The following is a 26,962-nucleotide window of genomic DNA, read 5'->3' as shown; positions in this document are numbered from 1 at the left end:
CAGACAGCAAGAGGAGATGAGTTCATGGGAGAAGACAAGATGTGATCACCTCCTTTTAGGTGCTCGGATTTATAGTTTTATTTAGTAGCAAAGTTGAAAAGCATTTGATGGCAAAGACATTTTAATTTACCTTTGCAATGTGAATATTGAAACAAGCCAGAAGGTTTTCGCTGAGTGAGGTCAAAACCAAAACTAGGCTCAAACGACTTATGGAAAACTAAAATGGAAATGTCTTTAAAAGGAATCATGTGCAATCTTAATAAATGCCCCCGAGTTAGTTTAAAGCTAATTCTGATCTATATCTCTCCTTATAATGCTGACACTGTAAAATAGAATCAGTGTCACAGTTTGTGTCTAAGGATGGACCCAAGTAAGAGTGACACAGTAAATGGGGTTTATTAGGTTACAAAACAATAGAACCTTAGGACCAGAGGCGGTTTACATGGACATGGACACAGGTGAAAGCAATCAGGGTCTGACGATGAGTAGTGAAGGTGGCAGTGAGAATTATAGAAACAGGAACTGAGAGAGAGAGGGGGGGGGCTACCAAAGTAAAAGCCAGGAAAAGGAAATAGGACTGGAGAGGGAGGAAGACAAAGAGCGAGACTGAGAGGGAGAGACAGAGAAGGGGAACACAGGTATGGACGTTGATGGGGAACTGAGCAGTAAGAGCAGGCAGAAAGGACAGAGAAGTGTAGAGTGGGAATTATGACAATTGGCCAGTTGTTCTCCAAATTTAAAATGACCAAGTTAAAGTCAGAATATTCTGAGAGGAAGGTTGGAACACTGAGAACTATCAGGACGATTCTAACAATGAATAATTAAAACACTTCTACATACTGTAACTCAATCCAACCACAGGCATTAATGTCACTGTTAAAAGTGAATGTGTGTGAATCACCAATAGTCACTATAAAAACAAATCTTACCTGACAGCTCTCACCTGTTAAGGCAGCAACAGATGATGGGTACTGCTTATGTTCACTGTGCAGTAGAGAGACACTTTAGGAAAGAGTGAAGTTAATGCTTCCTAATTATAAGCCGTGGACGATTTGTCTGCCTAAGGAGACACATTCCCACTATGTCAATGAAGCTTCGCTGTTTGCTGAGGTGAAGCTGCACCTTTGACGGACATGTGTGCGGCTTTTTCTGGTGAGAAACTTCAGCCACGAACAGTGATAATGAGGCTACACACCACGTTACCTGCACAGGATGAGACAGATGACGCGTGTGTGTGTGTCCACAAAAATCAACTGACAGCATCGGATAAACTTAAAAGTATAATTAACACACTTCATTGGCATGAAAGCAAACATCATGCTGTTAACTGCTGCCCAACTTAGAAACACTAGTGCAAACAAACTCTTTGTTCATGAATGAATAACTCTTAAAAAAGAGCCTTGACGTCCATCACTCTGGTCTTCTATCATCCATCACCACGACCCTCCAAAAAACTCAACATATGTCAGAACCTGCTGCAGCTATTAAAGTGTAAAAACACCCACAGCATCAGAAAACGTGTAAATCTGTAGCTGTGATGGGATCAGAAACGAATCAGTTTATTGATTTGAAAAATTGACTATTGACCATTAGTCAATTCTACCACTGATTGCTGGATCAGTGGTAAAGCATTGGGTTGGGAGAAGGCCACGGGTTTGAATCCCGCCTCTCCCGGCCACCTTGGTGGCCCCTGATGGGAGGGTTGCGGCAGGAAGGTCACCAGGCATGAAAACACATGACAAATCAACATGCGGAGCGTGTTCTGCTGTGGCGATGCATTTAGGGACAAGCACAAAACCGTTAATCTTGATCTACATCCAAATGTGTTCCTGAAAATAAAAAAATGGCTGAGACGGCGTCTTACAGTTCTTTTATTAAGACATGTTTTCCAGGGCTCATTTGATTTCTTTTGTTGTCATCATCATTACAGACATTCAGTGGACACGTTCTCCCCAGCGATGTGCAAAACGCCGTATGAAAGGAAAAACACGTACATTCTCATTAACTGTGGGCTTCAGCCACACGCACACACTTTGCTTTACACAGTAGTTTTTTTCTGTATCCCAAAACACACAAACAAACAACAGCAAGCAACTGATTTTTAACACGTAAAATCGAGAAAAACTATAGAGAACTTTATATTTCCATCACTAAAGGTAAAAGGCAGCTGTTGTATCATATAAAATGTCAGTGCTCCAGATGTTTCTGATTCTGTGTCCCAAACATGCCACAGCTACATGGACCCCAGATGTGGGTCCATGTAGCGACTTGCTTTTATCACTGCAAAGAGGAGTTTTCACTCTTTTACCTCATTTCTCTATAAGTTGGACGGATCTTGAACATTGTCTCGTTCTCCAGATAAACCCACTTCACCTGGCTCCTCGTAATCAACCCCATCATTATTTCATTCAGGGGCCACTGTCATTACCTAGTTCATGTTTTGTTTTTTTTTGTGATTTGCAGGTGAAAGAAATGTGTAAACTGTGCAGATGTGTCAATGCTTTTAAAAAACTTATAGCTGAAATTTAACACGTTTAAACAAAAAAGTCATTTCATTCTGAAGTTACACTATGCTGTACACTAGAACATGGTTATATTTGCAGCTGACACAAAAGTTATTTGTAATTTAGTCATCTAAAACATTAAATGTTAAACTTTCATACTATTTTTGCTCAGTTTTAGAAAAGAGTGTGAAGGATTAAAAGCGCTTAAAAAAGCTGTTTAAAATCTTTAGTTTGGGACTAAAATGTCGTCGTTGGTTGTCTGGTGTGTGGAGTCTTTTCGGACTTCACACAAAGATGAGGGTCAAGAACCAAAGTTCAATTTGAGATGACGTTCAGCTACTTTTTTTACTTCTTTAGACATTATCCTAAAATTCTTAATTGCTTCTGTGTATTAATTGATATCATGCATAGAAAATTGTTCATATGTTCAAAGATATTCCACACCCACTTTAAGCGATAGAAAGCGACCTGCCACCTGGTGTGTGTGTCGGTTGAATTACTACACAGTGTGTGTGTCTGCAGCTGAGGCTGTTTTTCTCCCCTCTTGTCTTAGTGGCTGGAGCAGCAGATGAGCCGAGGTCAAGAGAGAGTGTAACTCCAAAGAACAATGGTGATTGTCTGGGCAATAAACCAACAAAACTCTGGCAGCAGATGCTGAATGCACATCCTGAAAATCCAGCACCGCTGCACATTTTTCAAAAAAACACACTGTCAACTCTTTGTTAAGCAGGAGCTGTTTTGGGCCAGATCGTGGTCAGATCAATGAAGCACACAAAGGGGGGAAACTGAACCAGAGGTCAATTGATTCACACTAAAAAAAGGGAAATTCCCTTAGTTACACAAATGACAACACTGTCAGTCTAATTTGATTTGCATGTCAGTCTTGTAGTAAACCATGTAAAGAAATACTTTACTGAAATTGACTTACTTACTGACTTTACTTAACTGCTGAGAGTTATTTGAGAATATCCATTAAGTAGCTTTAAAGCTCTAAGCTCTTCCCCTTCCTCTCTTTGGACTTTGTTTTGCCTGCAAATGATCAACGTTAATCTGTAGAAAAAAACCAAACATTTGCCTTTAAATTCCCCCTTAAAGTCCTGTGAGTGAATTTGGAAGCAACAACTTTTTGGCAAGAACACAAAGCTTCCACAGACTCTCTGCCTCCAACAGCTGGCTCTGTTACCAATTAAAAAAGTCCTTGGTGGACCTTTTTAAACGGCGAAGAACTGGTCTCAGAAGAGCCTGATACAAATACGCGGCTCATTAAAATGGGACTGAAGCACAGGCAGATTATCACAGCTGCTACGCTCTGCTTTTTCATACATATGCAACATTCAACTTCCACTTTCCAGGAGTTTGCAGCACAGTGATGTGGTCAGAAAACTCTCATCTGTTTAGATTTAGTATTCAAATGTACAGTATGTGTGTGTTTTGGGAACTGAAATGAACAAGTATGATGGGTGACGACACAATATTGCTTCTGAATGGACACAATGTTTTGTCTTTTTTCCCCTTTTTCTTTTAGTTCGTTTAAACATCTTACACACAAACACATCTGGGCTCACAAGTGTGAGGAAACGTCTTTAAATCGTCACAGCACATCAACACAGGCGCAGAGGTGGAGAAACCCTAACACTGCTGTGCTGCTCCTGTCTCGGGTAAAAGAAACTGTTGATGTGAAGGGGCGAGACAGTCCCAGAGGACAAATGGACACAAAACAACACTACCAACACAGTGTTTGCCAGAGAAAAGAAAACTCAAGAGGTAGAAGAAAAGTCTTTGTCCAGTCACGAACCACAGTCCCGAATGTTGGTGCTAAGAAAATTCTTACTTCATAACCAATAAATAATAAACGACTTTCCTTTTTAACAAGTAATTCTGGGCCCCTCAGCACATGTGAAGCTATTGCAACTTTCCTTAATAGGTAAGAACATGACATCGGAAAATCCACCCTGCTGCCATAGTTTCCATTCACTATTATTATGTGAATTCTAGTTGATTTGTAGCAATGAGCAGCGGGTGAAGCTAATTTTCCAGTCGGGTGCCGTCAAGCCAGACGATAAGATGACAATAAGAAGAACTTGTTAATGCAGTGGTTAAATAACCTTATTCGAAATGTAGAAAACGCATTGTGGATTTCGGTTGTTTCATTCATTCATTTGAAGTTTGGTTGCTTGTTTTTTAAAACCTAAAAAAATTTCACACCCTCCAGAATTTCACAATGTTGTTATCACAGTCATTTTTCAGTGAATCCTGCTCAATCTGGTGATTTTGTGCAAACCCACCGTCCGTACTGTCCCTGAACACCCCAGCTGCAGAGGAGAGCTTGTTGCTTTCTTAAAGTAAAACCCAGCACACAAAGGCAAATTATATTTTCACTTCCAGCAGGAAGAGAAGACATATCCAGCTGACATTATGTTGTACATGATATGAATTGTAGTGTTCAGGGAGCCGCTGTTAATATGCAGGGTCCTGTCAAACAAGACAATACCCCGATGCTGTGCACAAAAGCACGGATAGACTGTGCACCACCTTAAATATGTTCAGTATCGATATATTTGCATTTACGTGTCAACATATTCTGATATGTTCACAGGACGTGCTGGAGATCTCAGAGGAAAACATACAAAACTTTCCAGTTTAGTTGTGAAACTAAACAGAATTTCTAGGAGACGGGGTTGAATTGTGAGACCCACATCGTAGCTAACTGACTACAGAGTTAAATTAAAACACGTAGTGCTCACATGTCCACCTCAGTTAAGGAAGGTCATACAGTAAATAACTTTGTGCTGTAGAAGGAGCAGCCGCTCAGCATGGCTTCATATCAATATTTACTTCTCTCTAATGCTTGTAGTCGGGAAAAGTATTGGATTGTCGACAGAAATGTCTCAGCCCTGTCTATTTTTATAGGAGAATTTCAAGTCAGGTCAGTGTCAAAGTCAGATTATTTGCTGAGCCTGAAGTAATCACATTTATTACTGGTCCAACTCTTTCACCTCCATCCCTCAAACTCTCATCTGTATTTGTCCCAGTTCATAAACCTCAAACCTCAAATTTAAAAGTCATTAGTGTAAACAAGTGGGACCACATTAAGCTGAAAAGACCCTTCTGGACTTAATGTTAAACCTAAACGTTCTAGACATGTGCATGTAGCACCTTTAATCATTCCTTAATTGGAGAGTGCCTCACACTACTTAATACTTTTCTTTCTTAATCTGTAAAAAAAAAAAAAAAAACTGTCTTTGTTGTGAAATCAGCTCTACTTTGAACATATTACATTTTCTCGTCCTTTGAAAAACTAAGAGCACTGGAGTTTTTTTCCTTCTTCTATTTCACAGAGAGGTAAAATATGTCAGAGGGGAGACGTTGATCACAGTGTTTTGGTGGCGGATAAGTCCAACATCAAACTGCAGTACGAAGTTGGTAGAAACACAGGTAACAACAGTAGTTTATGACTTCATTACCAAAGAAGTCGTGATAAGACATTACTAAGAGTTACTGCCAAAGTCTCTGGGTCCGGGTCTCTGCCTCCCTCTCTCTGTATTTATACATGTAAGTCTCTCAATTTCCCTGAAGGCATTATTGATAACTCCCAGTGTGGCATCAGTTATTTGACTTCATCCTCATCCTTCACGTCTTCTCTCCTGTTATAAATACTTTTTTCTTTCTTATGTACTACCGTGATTTTTTTCTTGAAGGACTAGTTCTTAAACTTTAATTCAACCTCTGTTGTATAGAGTCTTGTCCAGAGGTTGGGACAAGACAAAGCTTGTGTACATCGTCTCAGCAATGCAACTTGAAGATGACCAGGACGATCCTCTTGTATTCCTTCCTGAAGTTGTGGTTCAAGACGCCATAGACGACGGCGTTGAGGCAGCTGTTGAAGTAGGCCATGAAGTAGCTGGCCGTAAACAGCCACTCCGGTATCGCTCGGCTCAGCCCGGAGTCCAGGGCCACAGCCAGGCCGATCAGGTTCAGCGGCGCCCAGCAGACAGCAAAGAGCACAAACACCACAAACATGGTGAGGAAGTTGCGGAGGTCGTGCGGCTTAAGCTTCGGTCGCGAGTCTGGCTTGACCCTCCGCCTCACCTGGATAACAAGAATCCAGATGCGCAGGTAACAGTAGGTGACAATACTGATGGGCAGAATGAAGTGCACCACCACCACAGTGATGGTGTACAGCGAGCTGACCGACTGGGCGAAGGTGCAGGAGTAAACGCGCGGGTCGTACTGCAGCGACTCAACAAACCAGTTGGGCACGATGGCCAGGATGGTGAGCGCCCAAACCAGCACGACGTAGCACATAGTGTTGCTGCTGGAGAAGACTTTGTCATACTTGAGGCTGTGGCAGATGTAGCAATAGCGGTTGATGGCGATGCCGGTGATGTTGAAGATGGAGCCGATGACGCTGAGGCCCATGAGGAAGCCGCTGATCTGACAGTGGATGTAGCCGGCGATCCAGCCGTCGTGGAAGATGGCGGTCAGGACCAGCGGGTAGGGATAGATGGCCACCACCAGATCAGCAAGAGCCAGGCTCACCACGAAGGCATTTCCTGCAGAATGAGAGGAGGAAGGTGGGTCAGATACAGGAGACAATGAGTAGAGCAAAGAAGTGAATTATATTTATTTATCTTGTTTTAAAATGATGTGAATCAGATTTATTTTAAATTGTGCTGTACGATTTTGTGTTTAGTCTTGACCACAGGTATGAAATTCACTTGCTGTCCAGAAAGGATTGGTTTGGTCTCTATACCTCTGTTTGATGATCTGACGTAAGCAAGAACCTAAGATCTTTAGTGAAACTCTGGAGATTCAGACCATCTGGGGCAACGTTTGTTCCAAATTTCCTCAACCAAACAGTTGGATGAACCAGCAGGTCCACAGCACAGATGAATGAGCTAATTTAGGCTGCAGACTGATGGACTTTAGGTCTGATTCAAAGCAGTTTCTGGTTGGTTTTTAGTGCATTGTTAAAAATAGAAATCATTTAGAAAATTGTGCTTTGAGGATTACGTCATTAAAGTTTCATTTAAACTACAAATTTAAGCATAGTAATTTTTTTTAATAAAAATTATTAGGGAATCCTTTTTTTTTTCACCTTGGAAGTTGTCAGTACACCTGGTAATAAATCTGATTCTGGCTGCAGAAATGAGTGTACAGGTACACGCAGTGGATGCACTGCATGAGCTGGTGGCAGTAAACCAGTCCTACCTTAGTCTCAAAAACATATTTCATCTTCATTTTTGCACTGATGCAAACTGTCCTTTCTGACAGACATCATCAGTACTAAAGGATGGGAGATGTAGCAGGTGTAGCTGTTCTTTACTTTGAAGTAAACAGTGAAAGGCAGCCTGCGAGATTTGGAGTCAACAAATGTGAAAAGAAGATGAGAAGAAAGAAGAAACGGAGCAGAACACAAACAGCGAACACGGAAGGGCAGCAAACGAAAATAGCTTCCCAACAAACAGACGAATAAAGCAGGAAAAAACCCAGGAAAACAAGCTGCTGGTCGGGTGCTGTTCCCTCCTCACACCCCATCACTGCTGCTTCCATCATCATTACCTCAGGCTAAGTGCAAAGCTGCTCCTGGACACTCTGACCACAACTCATCTAAAAAAACATTGCTGTTTCTCCAGAGAGCAGTAAACACTGCTTTGTATTACACACTCCTGCAGGTGGAATTGGCTGTTTTTCAAGGGTTTTTTTTTGTTTGTTTGTTTTTTTTTGCTCGGGCCAATTTCTTTTTCAATAAAAAGAAAAAAAATCTCACTCGGCAGATGTGCTGTAAAGGTCTCCCACACAGGGAAATGAAGTTTGAGGTCCTGATTTAGGAGTTTAACATTTACCCGTCCCCCCACGTGAACCACACTGCATTTCAATTCTATTTTCTTACCATTTATATTATTGGACCAAAGCTCCTTTTATGATACTGTCCTGTTCCTGTGATGCACTAGCGTGGAGAGCACTTCGCTATCCCGGTTATATTTACCCTCCAGTCAAATGAAATCCATTCAAAGTCCAATTCAGGCATTTCCTCTTCAGGGAGGCTGAAAACCCAGACTGAGCAGTTTTTTGTGACCATGTGCAGCTCTGCCTGCTGTCATGTTGTATTACTCTTTCATTTTCAGTTCGTCATTGATTATCAATTGAATTCATTGATTCTGTTACTGTCCTTGTCTGTTGGAAGAAGGCAGGGAAGGAAACGGTGGGTCAGGGTTCTATCTGACCAGTGAGCCAATCAGCATTTATGTCCACTGCTCCAGTTGGACAGTATTCACCACTCAGCAACAGTACGTCCGGTTGCAGTAACTTACATTAAATGCGCCACAAACAGATCATTAATGATAAGGAAACCATCCACCTTCATCGAAGTTCCACTTGCATTGAGGTTTTATAGACAATCATATTTCTGACTTTAATATCTCGACAACTATTGCATGGACTGCTATGAAACAAGAGGAATTTACTTTGATCTCCAATGTTTTATGTTAGATTAACATGAACATCAGATCTGGGCCACTTGCGTACGTGGTTGTTAGATCGGATTTATGTTCTGGCTCTGGGTCGCTGTCAGGACGGTCGGATCCGAATCCATATGATAATGTTGTTGACAGCGGCCCCAGACCACCCACACATCAGTTAAATATTTTTTGGTGGAAATCTGAGATGCAGATACCCTCAACGTGGACTAATAAAACCAAAGCGCTCAGCAGATACTAAGTGCCATTAGACGTAAATGAGAGTGGTTTTCTGTGACCTGTTTATTGATTTATTGTACCACCAAGTCCCTCACTCTGTCATTTTCTAACCAGTATATCAACCAGCTTCTGGCGTCACCTTCACGACTGGTTGCACTTGACGTGTAGTCCGACCTTCGTCTTCAGCTGTGATCCATTTACATCCAGACTACAGTCCTCAGGCCCTCAGCAGATGCTCCAATTAGGACTGACTAACTACTGTGTGTGTGTGTGTCTGTCATCTTGTCATCGAGTTGAAATGCAAGGTGTGTCTGCTCACTTGGCAGCTGCTGTAACTGATATGTTTTGTTGGAGGAATCCGTCTTCAAAGTGCATCTATCTTCACACCCAGAGTGAAGTGTGGTCATTAACTGTGGCAGCATTAATATCACCTTGTTCTACCTGCTAAACTATGTGATGTCATTCAGTATTTATCACCCTCTGACTCTGTCTTCATTATGAAGGTGCTTCATTTATTGTATTCTGCGTGACAACGCCTTGTCACAAAAAGCTGACTATGGATAAGCTGTGGCTGAGAGCAGACAGACAGGTCGCTTGTTAACCGCCAGTCAATATGTATTAGTCAGTGCTTCTGTCTTTATTAGTGTTTGACCTTTGCAGCTGTGTTAATCCGTGAGGACGAGCCATGCTGTCAGTGTTAGAGGACTTTCATTGGGGCCATGTTATGCACATATACATTCCTGCTGTTTGAAGGTGTTTCATACAGAAGTGTTAGCTGTTGTTATGACCTCAGCACTGAAATGCTGCACTTGCACTCGTATGAAAATACTAATTCAAAGAGAACACACATTTAAAGTGGGAGCACGGTGAGGGAGCGGTTAGTGCTGCCACCTCACAGCCAGAAGGTCCCCGATTCGAATCCCTGGCCACCTGCAGTCTTTCTGTGTGGAGTTCGCATGTATCTCCCCATTGCTTGTGTGGGTTTCCTCAGATTTCCTCCCACAGTCCAAAGACATGCACGTTAAGTTAATCGGTGGCAATAAATTGCCCGTAGGCATGTGAATGTCTGTCTGTCTGTCTGTGCATGACTCTCTGAGTCTGACCCCATGACAGCTGGGACAGACTGCCACCCCCCATGACCCTGAACAGGAGAAGTGGTTAAAAAGACAAAGGATGGATGGATGTGTTTTAAAGGCTAATTGTATGTCACTAATTAAAAATTAAAAGCAACGTTTAAACTAAATCTAAAAACACTAGTGCTGTCAACATGGTCCTTTTAAAACACCGTTAACATGTTTTTTGTGATAATGACCCGTCAGCTCACCTGTGCTCGACAATGTGAGTGATTCTAAGAGTGTCGACCGATTCTCCGCTGTGACGTTCTAATTGTGGTGTTTATGAAGCGTTTGTGCGGTTTGGTGTTAGTGTTTAACACACAGCAGCTGCAGCAGCTCTCAGGTGGACAACTCTTACTGTGTGGTTAACAGGAACAGGAAGTCAGCGAGTCAAAAGGCAATTAAAGCAGTTCATGAAAACACAAGACCTGACCTCCGCTTTCTCTCTACTAGCCTCCCTCCCTGTACCAGTTGTACCAGCGAACCACATCCGATAGAGAAGAAAAACGCATCAGCGAGCGATAGTGACGGGTTCCTATCACTTTAAACTCCACCTGGTGATTATTATCAACCACATCAACTATGTTGTATGTTTCATTGAGGAATAAACACTTAATGCATTGGGTTTTTGATGAGAATGATGTCCTCCCATTAATCTCATTTTACATTTTAAAAACGAGTCATTGCCATATTAAAGACAACTTAAAGCTCCACTGAGGGTTTTTTCACTGCTATTATTGCTGTGAAGCTGTTTTTTTCTATTTTTTATTACTACGTCTCTACCTAGCAAATAAACATGAATGCAGTCAGTGTAGGATTAAGAAAAAAAACATTTTGCTATGACATATGGAAGGAAATGGCCTTGATTCATTTGTTTTACAAGAAAATTGCACAGGGCACCTTTTACTCCTGAATATAAAGTCAAAAAATCATAGCAGATAGAAAGCACACAGTGACCTTCACATTTTACCAACAGTCAGACAAGTAGCTAAGCTCCCTAATGATAAATTAAACCCGACCAGCTATGCTAATTAGCCTCTTCACTGAGACAAACGATGAATTAATTAGCAATGATTTGTATCAGGCTGCCGTGATCTTTGCCTCCAGAATGAACTGAAACGCTACAGTGGTTTCAAAGACACTGTTTGGTTTTTTTTCTCCGCAACGAAATGTAAATTCATGCAGTGAGTCGCTTTAAAATCTAATCAGATAAGTTTCTTGAGTTTCCGGCAGCCACACAATAGCACCGTGGAGCGTCTTGTAACCACAGAGAGCCTGTTCAAAATCAAGAGTCTCGCCTTCGTTCCTTTACTCTGCTGTTGCGTCAGCAAACAGCAGCAAACCCTGATGTCACTCACACAGAGACACAAGGTTTCACAAAAACACACATTTTCACATTTTCCACCTGACTTTAACGGACATTTCTGGATCATACTGGAATATTGTAAAGGAAGAGCAGTTTACAAGAGAGAGGTCAGGATAGTTTAGAGGGTCTTGACCTAAGGAAACTGAATTTTCATAATTTCTGTTTAAATTAATTTGAAACTGATGTTTAAAAAGGTAAAACAGTATTTGAGTAGAAAAAAACAGACGCCTTCTAGTGGTTCAACAACTCACAGATCATTGACATGAAACGAGGTCAAAAGGCTGAAAGGTGAACATCCTAAGAGGTTTTACTGTTTTTCCCCAACCACAGTCCAATTACACCGGCCCACAGTTGTAAGTTCGTACAGTATTTGAATCCACTTATTGAATTAAATGAGGCCATTCCAGTTACCCTGAGGGGGGAGCCAACACACAGGGTCTGGCAAACAGCATGTTGTCCAGCAAAAAAAAACATGAATAATTAAATCCTACTGTTCACTATGTGGTTGCAGCATAACTTTCCAGAAGCTACAACTTCTGGGCGGCACGGTGGGGGAGTGGTTAGCGTTGCCGGCTCACAGCTAGAAAGTCCCTGGTTCCAATCCCAGCCAGTGTGTAGTTTCCATGTCCTCCCCGTGGTTGCTCCAGTTTCCTCCCACAGTCCAAAGACATTCATGTTAGGTTAATTGGTAAATGTGAGTGTTGTCTGTCTGTGTATGTCTCACTGTATTGGCCTCGATACTAGAGACTCGATGGCAAACTAGAGACCTGTGCAGGGTGTAGCCCTCTTCTCCCCTTATGACAGCTGGGAACCTGAACAGGAGATGGATGGAATATGTTGTATAGATGCATATTGTACTTGAAAATTGAGTAGAAACCATTGTAGATGTGACGTGTCACCAAATTATACAAAATGATACAGTGTCGCTGCAACATCTCCAGCTTGTTCATTTGTTCAAAAACTACTAGAAGCACATCAGTCAGACACGTTGTTCCACTCTTCATTCCAACACATATGGTTGACATATTTCTACCAAAAGTTGCTCTACATGCAATTTTCTTGTTTGGGGCTGGACCCGCAAGGGGTCCTCACACAATAAAGTGCCCTAAAAGACCAAATGCAATCAGGTGCCCTCTAAGTTTCCCCCGTAGTAGAGCAAACAATATAAAGTTCCATCTAAGGTGCCCGCACCCAATGAGGTGTCCTTTGGGTGCCACCATCATAGAGTTAACACGGTTAAAATCTGTCTCATTGTTCCCCACTGATATCAGGTGCCCCTTTTACTTTAGCCCTGGACCCTCACAAAACCCAAATCCACCACTGGTTCTGTATATAACCTGACCTTTGAAGCCCCTGCCCCCATCTCCTCCATTTACCAGAGCAATGTCCATCAGTTACTTCCCAAAGCTCGGCAAGCAAGTAAACTAAAGACTAAAATGCCTTTTTGCAGCTGGGTCCCCTTGTTTCAGAGACTGTTCAAATAAACCGCAGTTCAGACCTGTGTGCTGGGTACCAGCATTCACCAATCTCCACAAATGAAAAAGCAATGCTACAAACTTCACACAGCTCTTTTTAAGCCTGCAGGAGCTAAAAATGTTATTCTAAAATGATAAAGCTACTGCTGGTGTAGTGCTTGTCGATTTTATTGGGTTAAACCGTGCAGTGTACATGTCCCTCCCACAGCAGAGACACTTATAGATGAAGTTTAGTTTTAGAGTCAGCATCTGGGGGTGTGAGGTTAAAGATGAGCCCAGTAGTTGGGCCTTGAGTGCCTCCAGCGGCAGTTGTCTCCTCACCAACACTGAATTCACAGACAGAATTACAGCGAATGATGGAAAAGCTGAGCGGTTCAAGGAAATTAGAAAAAAATAAATCACAGAGCTGTGGCAGCTCACCAGAGCGTCTGAATCCTCGGGCAGGTGTGCTGCAGCCGGGCAGAGTCGGGCAGGTGGCCGGGATCAGGTCAGGCTCATCAGACATGATGTCAGGGGGACGAGGGAAGCCGTGTCTGCATGTCCCCGACTGCAGCAGAGCACATGTTCACAGCCCACTGGGCTGGTGAGCTTCCTGCCACCTGCTGTTGTTGTTGTAACATCTTTCCTCTGCTGTCTGTGCAACCGGAAGTTGCACCGTTTTGTCGCCAGAGTTTAAATTCTCCACGGATAGAAGTTGCGCTGCCGCTCCAGTACAAGTCAATCTCACGTCTGAAATCACTGAAAAATTGTACCACAGCAGCACCGTTCATTTGGCAGTAGGGGTGATGACACAATGTTCAGAGATGAGTCTTTCTGCTAAAGATTTTATGATGAAGCATTTGTCTTTTGATTTGAGTCCAGTTAAATGTTGTCTAGAGAACCTTTGCCTCTCTGACGCCGAGCTCACCTGCTGCTTCATTAAATACTCAGCATCTTTTTCCAGACACATTTACTAATTGTATTTTATGTTTGTCCCCATAGCACCTTTTCCCAGACTGAGTACAAGTATTTTCATTTGAGTACTCGCCAATACTGAGCACTGAGACAACAACTAACCTGTTTTGTTTCTAGGATGAGTTGCTGGACAGTAGGATCCTCTTCCATCCACTGCAGTTAAGCAAATCCTGTGAGAACAGAAATTTGTTCTTCTGCCAAAACAAATAATATAGTGATGACCAGTGTTTTAAAAATAGAGCAACTTTGAAGAGAACAAAATGGAGAAGAAAAAGACGAATAAAGCACAGATTTAGGGTGAGATCCGGGATGGAGAAGCGTGGACAACATGGACCTTAGAGTCTCCACAGAAATATGAAAACCTTTGGAAAACAAAGTGAACTTTGGGTAACTTTGTAGATTCTATATAAAACCGTCAATGTTGCTGATGTCAGTCACAAATATTAAACGTTTGTAAAACATGAGTATGACTCTTAGTAACTAGATCTTACGGCTTTAGAACAGCATAGTTTGTCAGCTTTACTTTTGTGCTATCGATTATCTAAAAACAGCTCCAAACCACAGACATTTTTCTTCACCTGTCCACCTGTGCAGATTCACGTTTTACGAGTACTCAAGTACACAAAGACAGGATCGGACCGGATGCTCGATACTGATTCGGGACATAAGAAAACAGGTCCAGATATACAGTGCACAAAAGACGTGATGTACCATAATATGAAAAACAATAGACTCATCTTTGGCCTGTTTCCAAACCCTCCTCAGCTGAACTGAAGAGCTGAAAAAGAACCAAGAAGAAAGCGAGTAGACTTTTAGATTCTACATTTGTCCAGGCCATCATTACTGTAAACAAGGTGCCAGACATATTATCAAGCTCAGGACTAGATGCTAAACCCCCCCATTGCTGTTAGAGTGGTGAAGCGAGGCCGTGAAAACACTTCTGGCATCTGACCCAAGGCTTGTTCAGCTGCCACCGCTCTGTTTGTTCTGTGTAACTCGGCTCCATGTTGTTACACGACTTCCCCTCAAACACCATCCTCTCGTAATGCAAAGTCAGTCATTCCGTCTAATTAGACACCTTTACCAGCATTTCCACAAGGCTGGTCAAATTGATCCGTAACACCATTACAAGCATCAAAGCATTTGCTAATTAGATAAACCAATCAATTCAAACTTGTACGAGAGCAAACCACAAACACCTACAAGGGCTCATCTGATAAATGATACATATATTTAATGTATAAGCTACTAATGGCTTTAGTGCAGCACTTCACCACAGGTTCCTGCTATTAGAGTAAGAAAACTCCACCTCCATTCTGAGTCACACAGATCTGAATTCTTATATTCACTTTAAATCCCCAAAGCAACGTGTAGATGCAGGTGAACATTTTAAAATGATCCTTTAGTCAGTGTGGCCCAAAGCAACAGACTTGAAATTTTTAATCAAGGATGAAGTGAAAGTTTTTCCACCTGGTGTTAAGTCTTAAATGGGGGGGGGGTCATTGTTGACCCACCTTTTTTTTTTGCCTGTGAAATTTGTAAAACTGTTACACTTAAATGAAGATCATGTAAAAGTGGTCTCATGAATAAAGTGCAATTGTAAAAGGTAGAAAAAAAAAATCATGTGGCAGAAGAATGTGACCAAGTGATCAGTTCCGCAAAATGTAACTTGTTTCAACTCAAAACACGAATTAAAGTGCTGCTTTATGTCAAATCAAGAACAAAATTTCAATCTTCGTTAAAGCTTAAATGTTACCCAGATTAGAAATTGTTGATGCTCGTTGATGTAGATTTATCAGTTTATTGAACAAGTCAGGTAGTTGTATTGTGTAAACCTCAGTCTTGTTAGTTTGATTCATTCTAATTAAAGTGTTTATTTATTAATCATTATTGTTATTCCTGTAAAGTTAAGGACATGGCAAACTGGCTCAGTCTATTTGAAGGCTTAACTCTTCAAACTGAAAATCAGTTGTGCAGCTAAAATGACAAAGCTGGACACATGGTGCTAAAGTGAGGACAACACAATCGTGTTCGGCTCCTCCCAGTGTCTGTGTTCAGGGGCAGGAGCTGAACTCAACGCTCGTTTTCATCATGGTTGTTTTTCATGGAGAAAATAAACCACAATGACCTAATTGACTATATATTGAAGGCACAACCAGTTTCCACCGAGACATTTTGCTTTAACCTACAAAAAAACAACATTATTCTAAAAGCTTAAATTCTTGAACAACATATGGTGGGAAATCTTCCAATACGCCTTTTTTTTTTTTTTTTTTTAATCAACTCAATTTATTGTGATCCAACTCCTAGAAATGTTTTAAGGTAAAACATGTCAGAACTCTTTTTAAGGTCTGAGCATAAAAACAAACACATTCACGTTGAATTAGCTGAAGAATATAAAACTAAGATATTTTTATATAAGATAAGATATCTTATAAGATATGCGTTGAGTTAATTAAAAAAAATATTAGCTCATTCCAAAATAATTCTTGTATGATAGTTTAAAGTGTGTATAAGTTGTAGTGGCTAACTCAGCTCTAGCCTGCTGTGACTCAGAGACAAACATGGAAAATGATTTGACTAAAATAATGTTTACCCTGAACTGATTGCTCTGATCACCTGACGCCAATTCTTTCCCAAATCTCTAAAACCGAGGATGCGATGTCAAAACCAAACTACAGCAGGTTAAAAAAAGGTTGATTTAATATATTAATAGACAACAGGGTTCCAGATTCAACGTGTACAATTGCTCATGTGTGTTGAGGATATGATCCCCACATGCGACACCAACTTTTCTGCCGACATTTCACTTTTTTTCACAAGTTTCTTCCGAGTAGCCCTCCAGGCTCAGTGAGCTCCTCAGAGGGAGCTGGGATGTGTGTTGAGATGTTGACATGAAATTGAAGGTCAAAGAGGAGTCGTGAATCCCCTCGGTGGGTGGCATTTCAGAGCAGACCCTCCTTCCTGCTGCTTTACAGCTGTCGGACCGGTTGGTTGCAGATTCGGTGTCGGGCCAAGAGAACAGCCATCTGCTCAGCTTCTACTCGTCATGCTGCAGGAAGTGACGCCACCACCCACCGTCCCACTGTTTAAAGATGATGTATTATCCTGTTCATTTACAACTTATTAACTTGTGTGTGATATATGTACATGGCTCACTGTTGTTGACCTTTGCTCATTCTGTGTTGTTTTGAGTTGCATTATGTCAGTTTTCTGTCATATTGTTCTTTTTTTGTCATTAATAATAATAATTTTGTGCTGCTGTTTTAGTTATTGTGTTGGTCTTTAGTCATTTGTGTTCTCTAAGTCATATTGTGTTGGTTGTTTTTTTGTCTATTATTTTTCATGTGTCTGTTTTGGTCATTTTGTGAATGTTTTAGGTTATTTTCCATTTAGTTTTTACTGATTTTGCTTGTAGTTATTTTGCATTTAGTTATCTTAGTTATGTTTGATCGTTTTGTGTCTGTTAAAACGTTTTGGGTTCTTGTTTGTCTCCAGTTTGAAATTTGGCCTCATTTTGGGATCATTTTGTAACTCTTCATGGTAAGTGAGTGTCTTCGTGGTAAGTGAGTGTCTTCGTGGTAAGTGAGTGTCTTCGTGGTAAGTGAGTGTCTTCGTGGTAAGTGAGTGTCTTCGTGGTAAGTGAGTGTCTTACCATGAAGCTGCACACAAAGGCAGAAAAGACGCCCAAAAACCTCCCATCAAGTGAAAACAGCTTTAAGCAGAGTGACAGGGTCTTTTCTTTTTCAATATGTAGAGAAAACAATAAAGAATCAAAGACAAGAGGATGCAGAGAAAGAGAAGTTAAACTAAGTGTTTTTCCTGGTAAATGGTCTGCACCTGCATGCTACTTTTTTACCTTTAGGTAACGAAAGCACTTTGCACTGCTTCTCATTCTACCATGTTCACTACCAACACACACTGATGGGGGAGCTGCCATGCAGCTACTGTAGCTGAAGTTCGGTGTCTTGCTCAAAGACAATTCCACACATGACAGGACCCACTGACGCTTTGATTGGTGGACAACTGCCTTTTTGGACACGTTGCTGACTAGACAGCAGCAAACTGTGACAAAGTCGGCTGAATGATTTGATCTGCGGTTCAACTTTTAAAGTATATTTGATGTGCCGTGGGAATTGTCACTCTGATTGTTGAGGGAATATTTCATCTGTTAAACACTTCCAACAGCAGGACATCGGGACTACAGACTGTTTATTTAAGCCATAGTCAGGACACTTGGGGACTTGTCAAGTATGCCGGACATGGAGGTGTATGATGCATGAAAAACTATACCCAGTGCATTTCTCAAGATTCTTCTGCTTCAAGCTACTGTTAAACAACTGTAAATGTGAAAGTAAATTCAACCCCCCGATTTCTTAAAAAAAAAAAAACTAATTCAGTGCGTTGTTAACACATAAATGCGGCGCCTTCGTTGTTCAGTTTACGTCCCCCAGTGTTTCTTTGTGCCAGTTTAAACCGTAACATGTTTTGCAATAAAAACAGGCCTCTTTGCTTTTATCAGCGCTAAGGCATCAACTGCCAGATCACATGCAAAGTCTGGATTCTGACTCCCTGAAAGGCAAAGTGTGTAAAAGCTTCGAGGACCTTTGAGTGATGTTATACACACTACAGTGCACTTTCATACAATTTGAGCAGCTTTTGCAGCAGCTGGCTGCAGTGAAGCTCCTCTCTTGGCTGGAGACCAGCACTTAACATTAACAGTAACATTTAATGCATAATTGTGTTATTAATGACATTAATAAGTCTAGATGTATTAAAAATGCATGCTCATGAATGGGCTTTGGTGACATTTCGAGTTCATTAAGAGACCAGTCTTCTGTGGATTACTCCATCCAGGAGGGCACGTCCTCTGTCTATGACAAGGCTGAGAACCGCTGATCCACCAGCCAGAGCAGTGAAACCTGTCAAAGCCATTTACATCTCAGCAAATTGATTTCCGGCTGGATTCAGTTTTCAGATTCAGGGACGGCGATTGAGTTCAACCTGCGATGATAAACACAATGCAGTTTCACCTGCATTTGTGCAATTCCTCTGAGAGCTGAACGGAGAAGTGAGGCAGTATAAATAAGCCTGTGCATTGACATGATAATTGCCCTTTTTAGATGTTAACAATTACAGCTATTTTCATTCAACCACTGTCCTAGATGGGATTTTACAGGGGCTGTTCACACGAAGGTAATCTGTTGATTTTCTAACATCCTGAACTGTGACAGTACTCGACTAATGACCAGGTTTGTCTCAGATGGGGCAGACGGAGAGAGAAGATGGATGGAAGAGGAGGGTGGGAAACTGAGGGAAAGAGCAGGAGTTCAGCAGCAGGAGAAGAAAGCGGAGGAGACAAAAGAGTGCGAATCAAGAGGAGATGTGAGATGCAACATCTGACAGAGCCAGGGAGTAATTAAGAGGAAAGGAGCGTGATTGAAAAAGGGGAGGAGAATAAATCAAATGGAAAAGATGGAGGGGAAAAAGGCAGGAAAGGGGAGAGAAGAATTGGGGAGGCAAGAGATGAATTTAGACAAGAGTTTTCACGATGTGGTCACAGGAGAAATGGGGTAGAGAGAGAGAGAGAGAGAGAGAAGGGGGTGGGAAGGCGATCGGTGAGCAGGACAATTTGTTCTCTTTTCCATCTTCAGTCATTCATTTTAGAGATCATCTGGTTTAGGAAGAGCAGGAAACAAATGGCTTTTCTGACAGACGCTCGAAACCTGGGATGAGTGACAGAATGTGGCCGTTTATGCATCGATTTATGCTCATTTGTCACCGTTAATAAGTGTGGAGCTGTAAAGCTGCAACCAGATAATTAGCTCGCACATCCAGCCACTTCCACGCTGCCCTTTGCGTGCGTTTACCCGGGTGTTAAAATCCAGCGCCTCGCTGAAAGTTGAACGCACGTTGACCCGTAAACCTTTTCATTCTAATCTCTTTGCTCTTCACTCACTCAGGAAATTCACGTTGCGTGTGTGTTTGCTGAGCAAGTTCAAACGGGCTCATTTAAATGCAAATTTAGATGCACACACATGAGATTAGAACCAGGTTGGATTTCGGCAGAAAAAGAATGTTCTACTCTACATGTGAACATTTGCAGCACATCAGTAGCTGGATTTGCTTGTGAAGAAGGTCAGAACTTTAAGCTGAAGTACTGTACATGTAACCCAGAAACGGTTTCCACCGATCCGGTCCCTTAATATGTTGGGTGTTTCACAGCTGCACAAACACACTGAACAAACACATTTTCCCACTGGTCTTATCGTGAATTAGTGAGACATTTCTTCGTTTTGAGCGACTAAGCGTGTGGATGCAGGAAACAGTTTGAATTTTCTCCTTCTTGCTCACTTTTTCATTATTTACGCTGTTTGTCGCTCTTCTTGTAAAGTGGCAGAACTTGCTCCAGGGGAAATTGCCTGAGAATGAGACCCGTTATCCCCCTTATTTCACTGGCATCCTGTCTCCGCCTCATCTTCCAGCGTGGCCATTCAAAACTGCTTTTTATCTGTCTGTCACAGGACATGTTTCCTTTTTTGTATCACCCTAAAGCTGTTGGTGACACTCTGCCAACGTGAATGTGATGCCTTCTTCTACTGAAATACCCGATGCCACTACGACACTTCCAAAATGTACACACCTCCCACTCTAACGCAGAGAAGACAAAGTGAACAAACACTAAGCTTTTAGATGCATAAAAAACAAAAGTGATGTTATACTCAGGCTCTGATGACACGTCTTTCGTCAGATTAACCTCTAGCATTAATTTCCCTGTGCAGCATCTTCCCAGCGCAACCTCTAGTTCCTCCCCGAGTCCGCTGGCACAGTAACAGGATTAGGAACTGAACCAAACACCTCATCCTCGTTCAGACGCTCAAAAAGGAGGCAGCGCTCCACTTTCCTCCACTTTCTACCAGCTCTGGAGGGTTTTGACCCGCAAACCCTGAGGGCTATTACACACACGTTTCTCTAATATCAGCAGTCATATAATGGCAGGCGGAGGCCAGGAAGTCATTTTACTACCTGGAATATTAGGATTGGAGCATCTCAAGATTATTATTGGCCAAACAACTTATTAATGTATTGCTGTCTAAGTGCAAATGGTGTTTATCTTTCCTAAGTGCTTTTAGTCTTTTAGTTTTAGTCTTTAGAGTCTAGATCCACTATCAGATTTACATCGATTGCAGTGACTCACTAACTGTAGCGTCACCACCTTTAATTTTCACCATCCTTGACCAGGAGCCAAAATCCTGGGTCTCAGTAAAACTACAACATGTCACACAGTGTTTGCCATCCGATCATCTCATCAGTGTGTCACTGAGGGGAAACACCAGACAGCGACAGAGACACAACAAAGCCAAAAAACTGACCTGGTGTAGTTCTGTAAGTTTCACAATATCCACGTCTTGAATTTCTTAAAATATTCCTGTTGGGGAATTTAATTTACTGTATGTGATGACTAAATTCAAGTATTTCTAATAATATTGTACTATTATAGAAATGTCATAAAAGTGGGCCCTGATATAGAGGGGAGACCTGTCCAGGATGGACACAACTTTTGGACAGGCTCCAGCCCCCTGTGACCCTGAACAGGATACGCGGTTAAAGATAATGGATGGATGTCATAAAACTGAAGCTTTAGAGTGTTTATGGACGCACTGCCTGCAGAAACAAAATACAAGAACTGTAAAGATTTACTAACTTTCATAATCATGATCATGCACTTAGAACTAAAGTGCAGTAATTGTAATTGTGTCAGTGTTTTTAAGCTTTTACACGGGCGCAACAGCTTCACCTGCTTTCCTGAGTTTCCTGTTCCTGAACACGGACACGATGACCAGCAGGTTCCCGATAACATCCACCACGATGGTCGTGATCAGAACACCGGCCAGCAGAGTCACCACCCACGGGAAGGAGTTGTAGTGCGGACCCGGGGCGCCTTCCTCCCCTGCGTGCGTGGAGTTGCGGGGATCCAGGGTCCCCTCCACCAAAGTGGGCTCATTGTCCTCCAGGGACATCAGTTGCGGAAGGTGCCTCGGGTCGACGAATCGCATCGGGTTCGGTCCATTCAGCATAACGCATGGCTGCCACGCTACGTTTGCCTGGAGACTGTGCACATGGCTGAGCGCAAGAGGAGCGGAGCAGGGCGCCCTTTGATTTGGACATTTACACTCAGTGAATCTTCCGTTAACAACATTCAGGGACGGATTTCTCTGCAAAATCACCGTATTTTAACCGTACAAAGACAATTCTGACCCGTTAGTTTGTTCCGCTTTGGTTCCAGCTGAAGTTAGTAAAAAGAAAACTGCAGATTGGACCTTTTCAAGCTGCTCGTTTCAGCTGGAGGACTGTTTCATTCAGAAATCTTCCACGACTGCAGCTTCATTCAGCTTCACATGCAGTGTCTCAGACTCAGAAGCATGAAACTGTTACGCGCTTTAAGGCGTCCACCAATGATGCGCTCTCTCTCTCTCTCTCTCTGTCTCTGTCTCTCTGTGTGTCTGTGTGTGTCTCTCTCTCTCCCTGTGTCGGTCTCTGTCTATGTGAGTGTGTGTATGTGTCTGTCTCTATCTCTCTCTCGCTGGTTTTCTATAAATGTGTGTTCACACGTTTCTGTGCCACCATTCCACCCACCAGTGATTCACTCTCCCTCGACTCTTTTACTTCTTTTCTTCTTTTCTACTTTTGTTTTATCTGTACAAGTTTTCCACCTTTCCCGTTGATGCTCACCCTCTCCCTGCATCTCTTTCTCGCTCAGCTCCTCATTGCCTCCTCCAGATGATGGACCACTTGCCCTGGACCCTTATGGTCCATTTAGACCGTTGGCAGTAAGAAACCTTGGCCTTTGCATCAATTCCAAAAACATGTCCATTAGAGGAATTAACACCTTATCCAGAATTAAGCTTAAGTGTGTCTGTAACCAAAACCAAACAGCATGAGTCAGTGATATTACAGACTTAAACATCATTCATTTAAAAAACAGGACACAGGGTAATGAGATTGGGGCAGATATTTAGCAGCTGGATGGCAGCCAGTCACATCTTGACTAAATTTATTAAGGCTATTATATAAAATCAGCACTTATAACCATAACTGCAGCCTTTCATTCGCTTAAGGCTCGATTCTAAGTGATACAAGAGATGTTCATAACTGTAACTACTTTTAAAAAGAAAGAAGTGACAGAAACTATGAAAACATCAAGAACGCTGAGTGAATAATGAAAAATAATACAATTATTGGCTCCTTTTTGCACGAACCTGATGCACAGACACATGACAGCTCAAATCAAAGCAAATCAGCACAGAGGTGTGTACGATGGTGGATCCGGACCATCGGCACTGGTCCAAAACAAGAGAAGGAGACGAGTTAGAAGAAGGTGGGAGCTGGGGTATAAAAAGACAAGATGGTACCCAGAGAATTTGAATTATTCATTTCCACATCAAACGTTCACCAAGTCTTTGGATTTCCTTCCAAAAGGGGCAAATACTCTCTCCACTCCCTCATCTGACACACACTTTGTTGGTGTTTGAAACATGCGAGTTTCCACTGTCAATAATGGGAATCAGTGTGTTGCCTGTAAGCATCCACACACACATTTCACATAACACACATGGAATATGCCAATACACCTGTGCTTGTCAGGGACATTTGACCAAGCGCTGTGAAGCATAATTTAACTTTGATTTTTGATGCAGCAAAACACACACTTGTGCACAATGTTGCAAAACATCTTAGAAAAACATTTTTTTTTTTAGTGCAGGTTTATCGTTTCTGATCTTGGTTGAAACAAACCAAACGGACAGTGGAGTGCAGTCTAAATCCATATTAGATGGTTTCACACCTGAAAGTTTAGAAGAGTACGTCTGGATGATTCAATGTTTTGGAACAATGCAGAACCACGGCACAGACAAATTAGATAACTGGGATACATGTGCATCAAGAATGTGATTTCAGAGTGAACACGAGACACAAGCAAATGAGAAAAACGTAATTTACAAAATGACCAAAGTTACTGTATTTTTAACCATTTCATTAGGGTGAAGCCCACTGACCACGTGCCTGACAGGCCCGTTCAAACAACACAACTTGTCACTTCTCAGTCACTACACAGAAGACAAAGAAATACTAAATGCATTTATCAGTGTCCCAGTGTCCCAGTGTCCCAATCCCTGCTGCTCTCTGCACCTACTTTTTTTGTTTAGACGACCGGTTGAATTACTGTTAAGAAGATATTTAATATGACAGTTTTCTTGAATTTCTCCTATGTGCAGGTCCTACAGCATCCAACTGTCTTTGACATAGAGGAAGAACAGTGATAATTTAGACTGGACCAATTCAGACACCAGCACAGTATGTGTGCTGGATTCTGTCTTCAGAGTAAAAGTTTTAAAATTTCGCCTAAAATTAGTTTTTATTTTAACAATACTGCATCAGGCCATATTCTTGAAACACAGAAAAGCTGAACAGTGTAAATACTAAAGTGAAATTACAGACAAAAAAAATAAAAAAAAACTTGAAATAAATGTATATTTAGTCCATTTGCTCTTGTCGGTTAAGCCACAGGTTCTCATCTACGTCACACTGACTGTTTTTTCCTCGTCTTTGATCTTACTTACAGACTTCACAGCAACACAGAGGAGCATCTTTTATAGATGGATACAGACTGATTGGGGTCGCACACGTATATATAGGTATATATATATATATATATATATATATATATATATATATATATGTGTACGTATATATAGAGATTCATCATTTATTAAGTATCTTCTATCATCTGGGAACCAGTGTTTTTCTTTAGTTTGACACAGTCAATTCACTGAAGTTGTGGGTCACCGAATGTGTGTTAACAGTTTGGAGAAAAGAATGTGTGAAACCAATGAAAAAGTGTAAACACATTTGTAAAAAGTAGATTTCTGCTGTGTTGAGAAGGTGATGATAAGGTTTAAGTGGATCCCAGTTTCATTAAAGGCATCTTAGAATTTGAGAAAAACCTGTAACCTTAAACAAGAGCACTGGGATAACATTGATGTTTCAGCCCAAACATGTGATACAACACGAGCTTCCACTTCAAATAGAGATTAATCAGAGAACAAGTGGTGCCTCTCTCGAGCTCTTCATCTAAGGTTTCCACGTAACTACATGTGTAAATAATTCAGAGCAGCACAGTGAGTTGCACTGAACCCTCAGAAGCCTTCAGTGTAGCCATGATTTGATGCGGAGGACAGTCTTAGTGTCTTCAACGTTGTCTACGTCACATTAACACGGCATTCGTTAAGCATAGATTTTTTTCAAACCTTTGTTCTTAAAATGATGTTGAAAAATGATGATGAATCTCGTTGCTGCTATAAGTTGAAATAGGTCCAGGCCCCACCTGTGCCCATAAAATCGCACGAGACTGCCGGGCCGTGTGCACACACAGAACTCCCCAGAGAAACTATAGGGTTGAGACAATCAGCTTGAGGAAGTGACAAGCAAACGAACTGGCAGCGTCAAAAACCTGCGCAGGAAAAGACACCTGGGATGTAATGTAATAGAGTGTTGCTCCAATGAGTGCTGTATGCAGACAGGGATTCAGAACCAACATGTGTTGTTACGTAAAGCCAATCATTTTAGAAACCAGGTGGTGGAGTGGTTAGTGCTGCTGCCTCACAGCTAGAAGGTCCCTGGTTCACCTTCTGCTCACCTTCACCTGTTGGCCTTCCCTGCACCAGTCTACCCACTGACCCACCCTACGTTCTGGTAGTTCTTACACCTGCACTCTCCTCTGTCTCTTCCTGCCTTCCCATCAATCATCAATCATTTCTCCAGCCCTGCTTCGTCTTTCCCGGCTTTTATCTTGTGGTCCCATTTCCTTCTGGACTATAAGATTTCGGTCACTTCACTCACGTCATTAGTCCTGATTGTTTTCACCTGTGCCCCTGTTCATTTAAACCCCCAGGTTGATTAACTCCGTGTCAGAATCTTGTTTTCTTCTCCCTGTTGAATGCCCAGTCTCCTGTTTCTCCCTGATTCCTGTATTTGGACTCTGATATCGGATTATTTGGGCTGAGGTTTGGATTTCTGTGTTCAATTTTTGCCCTGTTTGTGTGCACATGTAGGTTTATTGATTATATCTGTGTCTGATCTTCTCTGGGATGCACAGTGTGTGTGACGCAGTGTGTGTGTGTGTGTGTGTGTGTGTGTGTGTGTGTGTGTGTGTGTGTGTGTGTGTATGTGTTGTTCTTACCTGAAGAAAAAACTCTTGTACAGATTCATGACGACTGTGTTAGTGGGTTTTAAGTTGAAGTTTCTTAAGAATTGGGATTGAATGTGGAGGAGGCCCGCGGTGGAAACTTGAAGCACAGATTCGTTATGCTAAACAAATCTCTGAGTTGATAAAATCCACCTAAACGTGTGACTCACTGGACAAACATCTGATCTTTATTACACTCAATGTCACTAATTTTGTTACATTTGATTTCTGCTAGAAATTGTGCAGGATCTCAAACGAATTCTCCTTCATGTTCATGTAATTTAAACATTTATTAGCTCTTTTCTTATTACTGCTGGCAGTAGACATGTTACAACATTTGCAGTATCTACAAAAAGATACTTACTAATACAATAATACAAATCCATATATATACAACTAACAACTGCTATATATTATCTCAAGGTATAAGTTCATGCAGCTCATAAAAGAGAAAACTAAGAAATTGCTACATGAAAGCCCACTTTTATTAATTTTACCAAAAGCTCTAAACTACATTTTTCACAGATGATGTACTTATGTCTAACATTGTAAACAGATCTAGTTTATTGTGAATAAATATGTTGTGACATTTTTTTCAGCCTCTCT

At 41.6% G+C, this 26,962-nt stretch overlaps 1 protein-coding gene across 1 annotated transcript; it reads right to left on the bottom strand.

The window, feature by feature from the left end:
* Positions 1-1,715: 1,715 nt before the first annotated feature.
* mtnr1al (melatonin receptor type 1A like) lies at positions 1,716-22,580 on the bottom strand. The gene is made up of 2 exons (XM_067519490.1): positions 21,911-22,580; positions 1,716-7,057 (listed from the first exon to the last, which is right to left on the bottom strand). The coding sequence occupies exons 1-2, from the start codon at positions 22,188-22,190 to the stop codon at positions 6,288-6,290; spliced, it is 1,050 nt and encodes a 349-aa protein (XP_067375591.1). The 5' UTR covers positions 22,191-22,580; the 3' UTR covers positions 1,716-6,287.
* Positions 22,581-26,962: the final 4,382 nt, after the last annotated feature.

This window comes from Channa argus, chromosome 10 (assembly GCF_033026475.1).
Source record: "Channa argus isolate prfri chromosome 10, Channa argus male v1.0, whole genome shotgun sequence".
NCBI lineage: Eukaryota > Metazoa > Chordata > Actinopteri > Anabantiformes > Channidae > Channa > Channa argus.
Note: the sequence above shows the minus strand (reverse complement) of the source record. Positions and strands in the feature narration are given on the sequence as shown.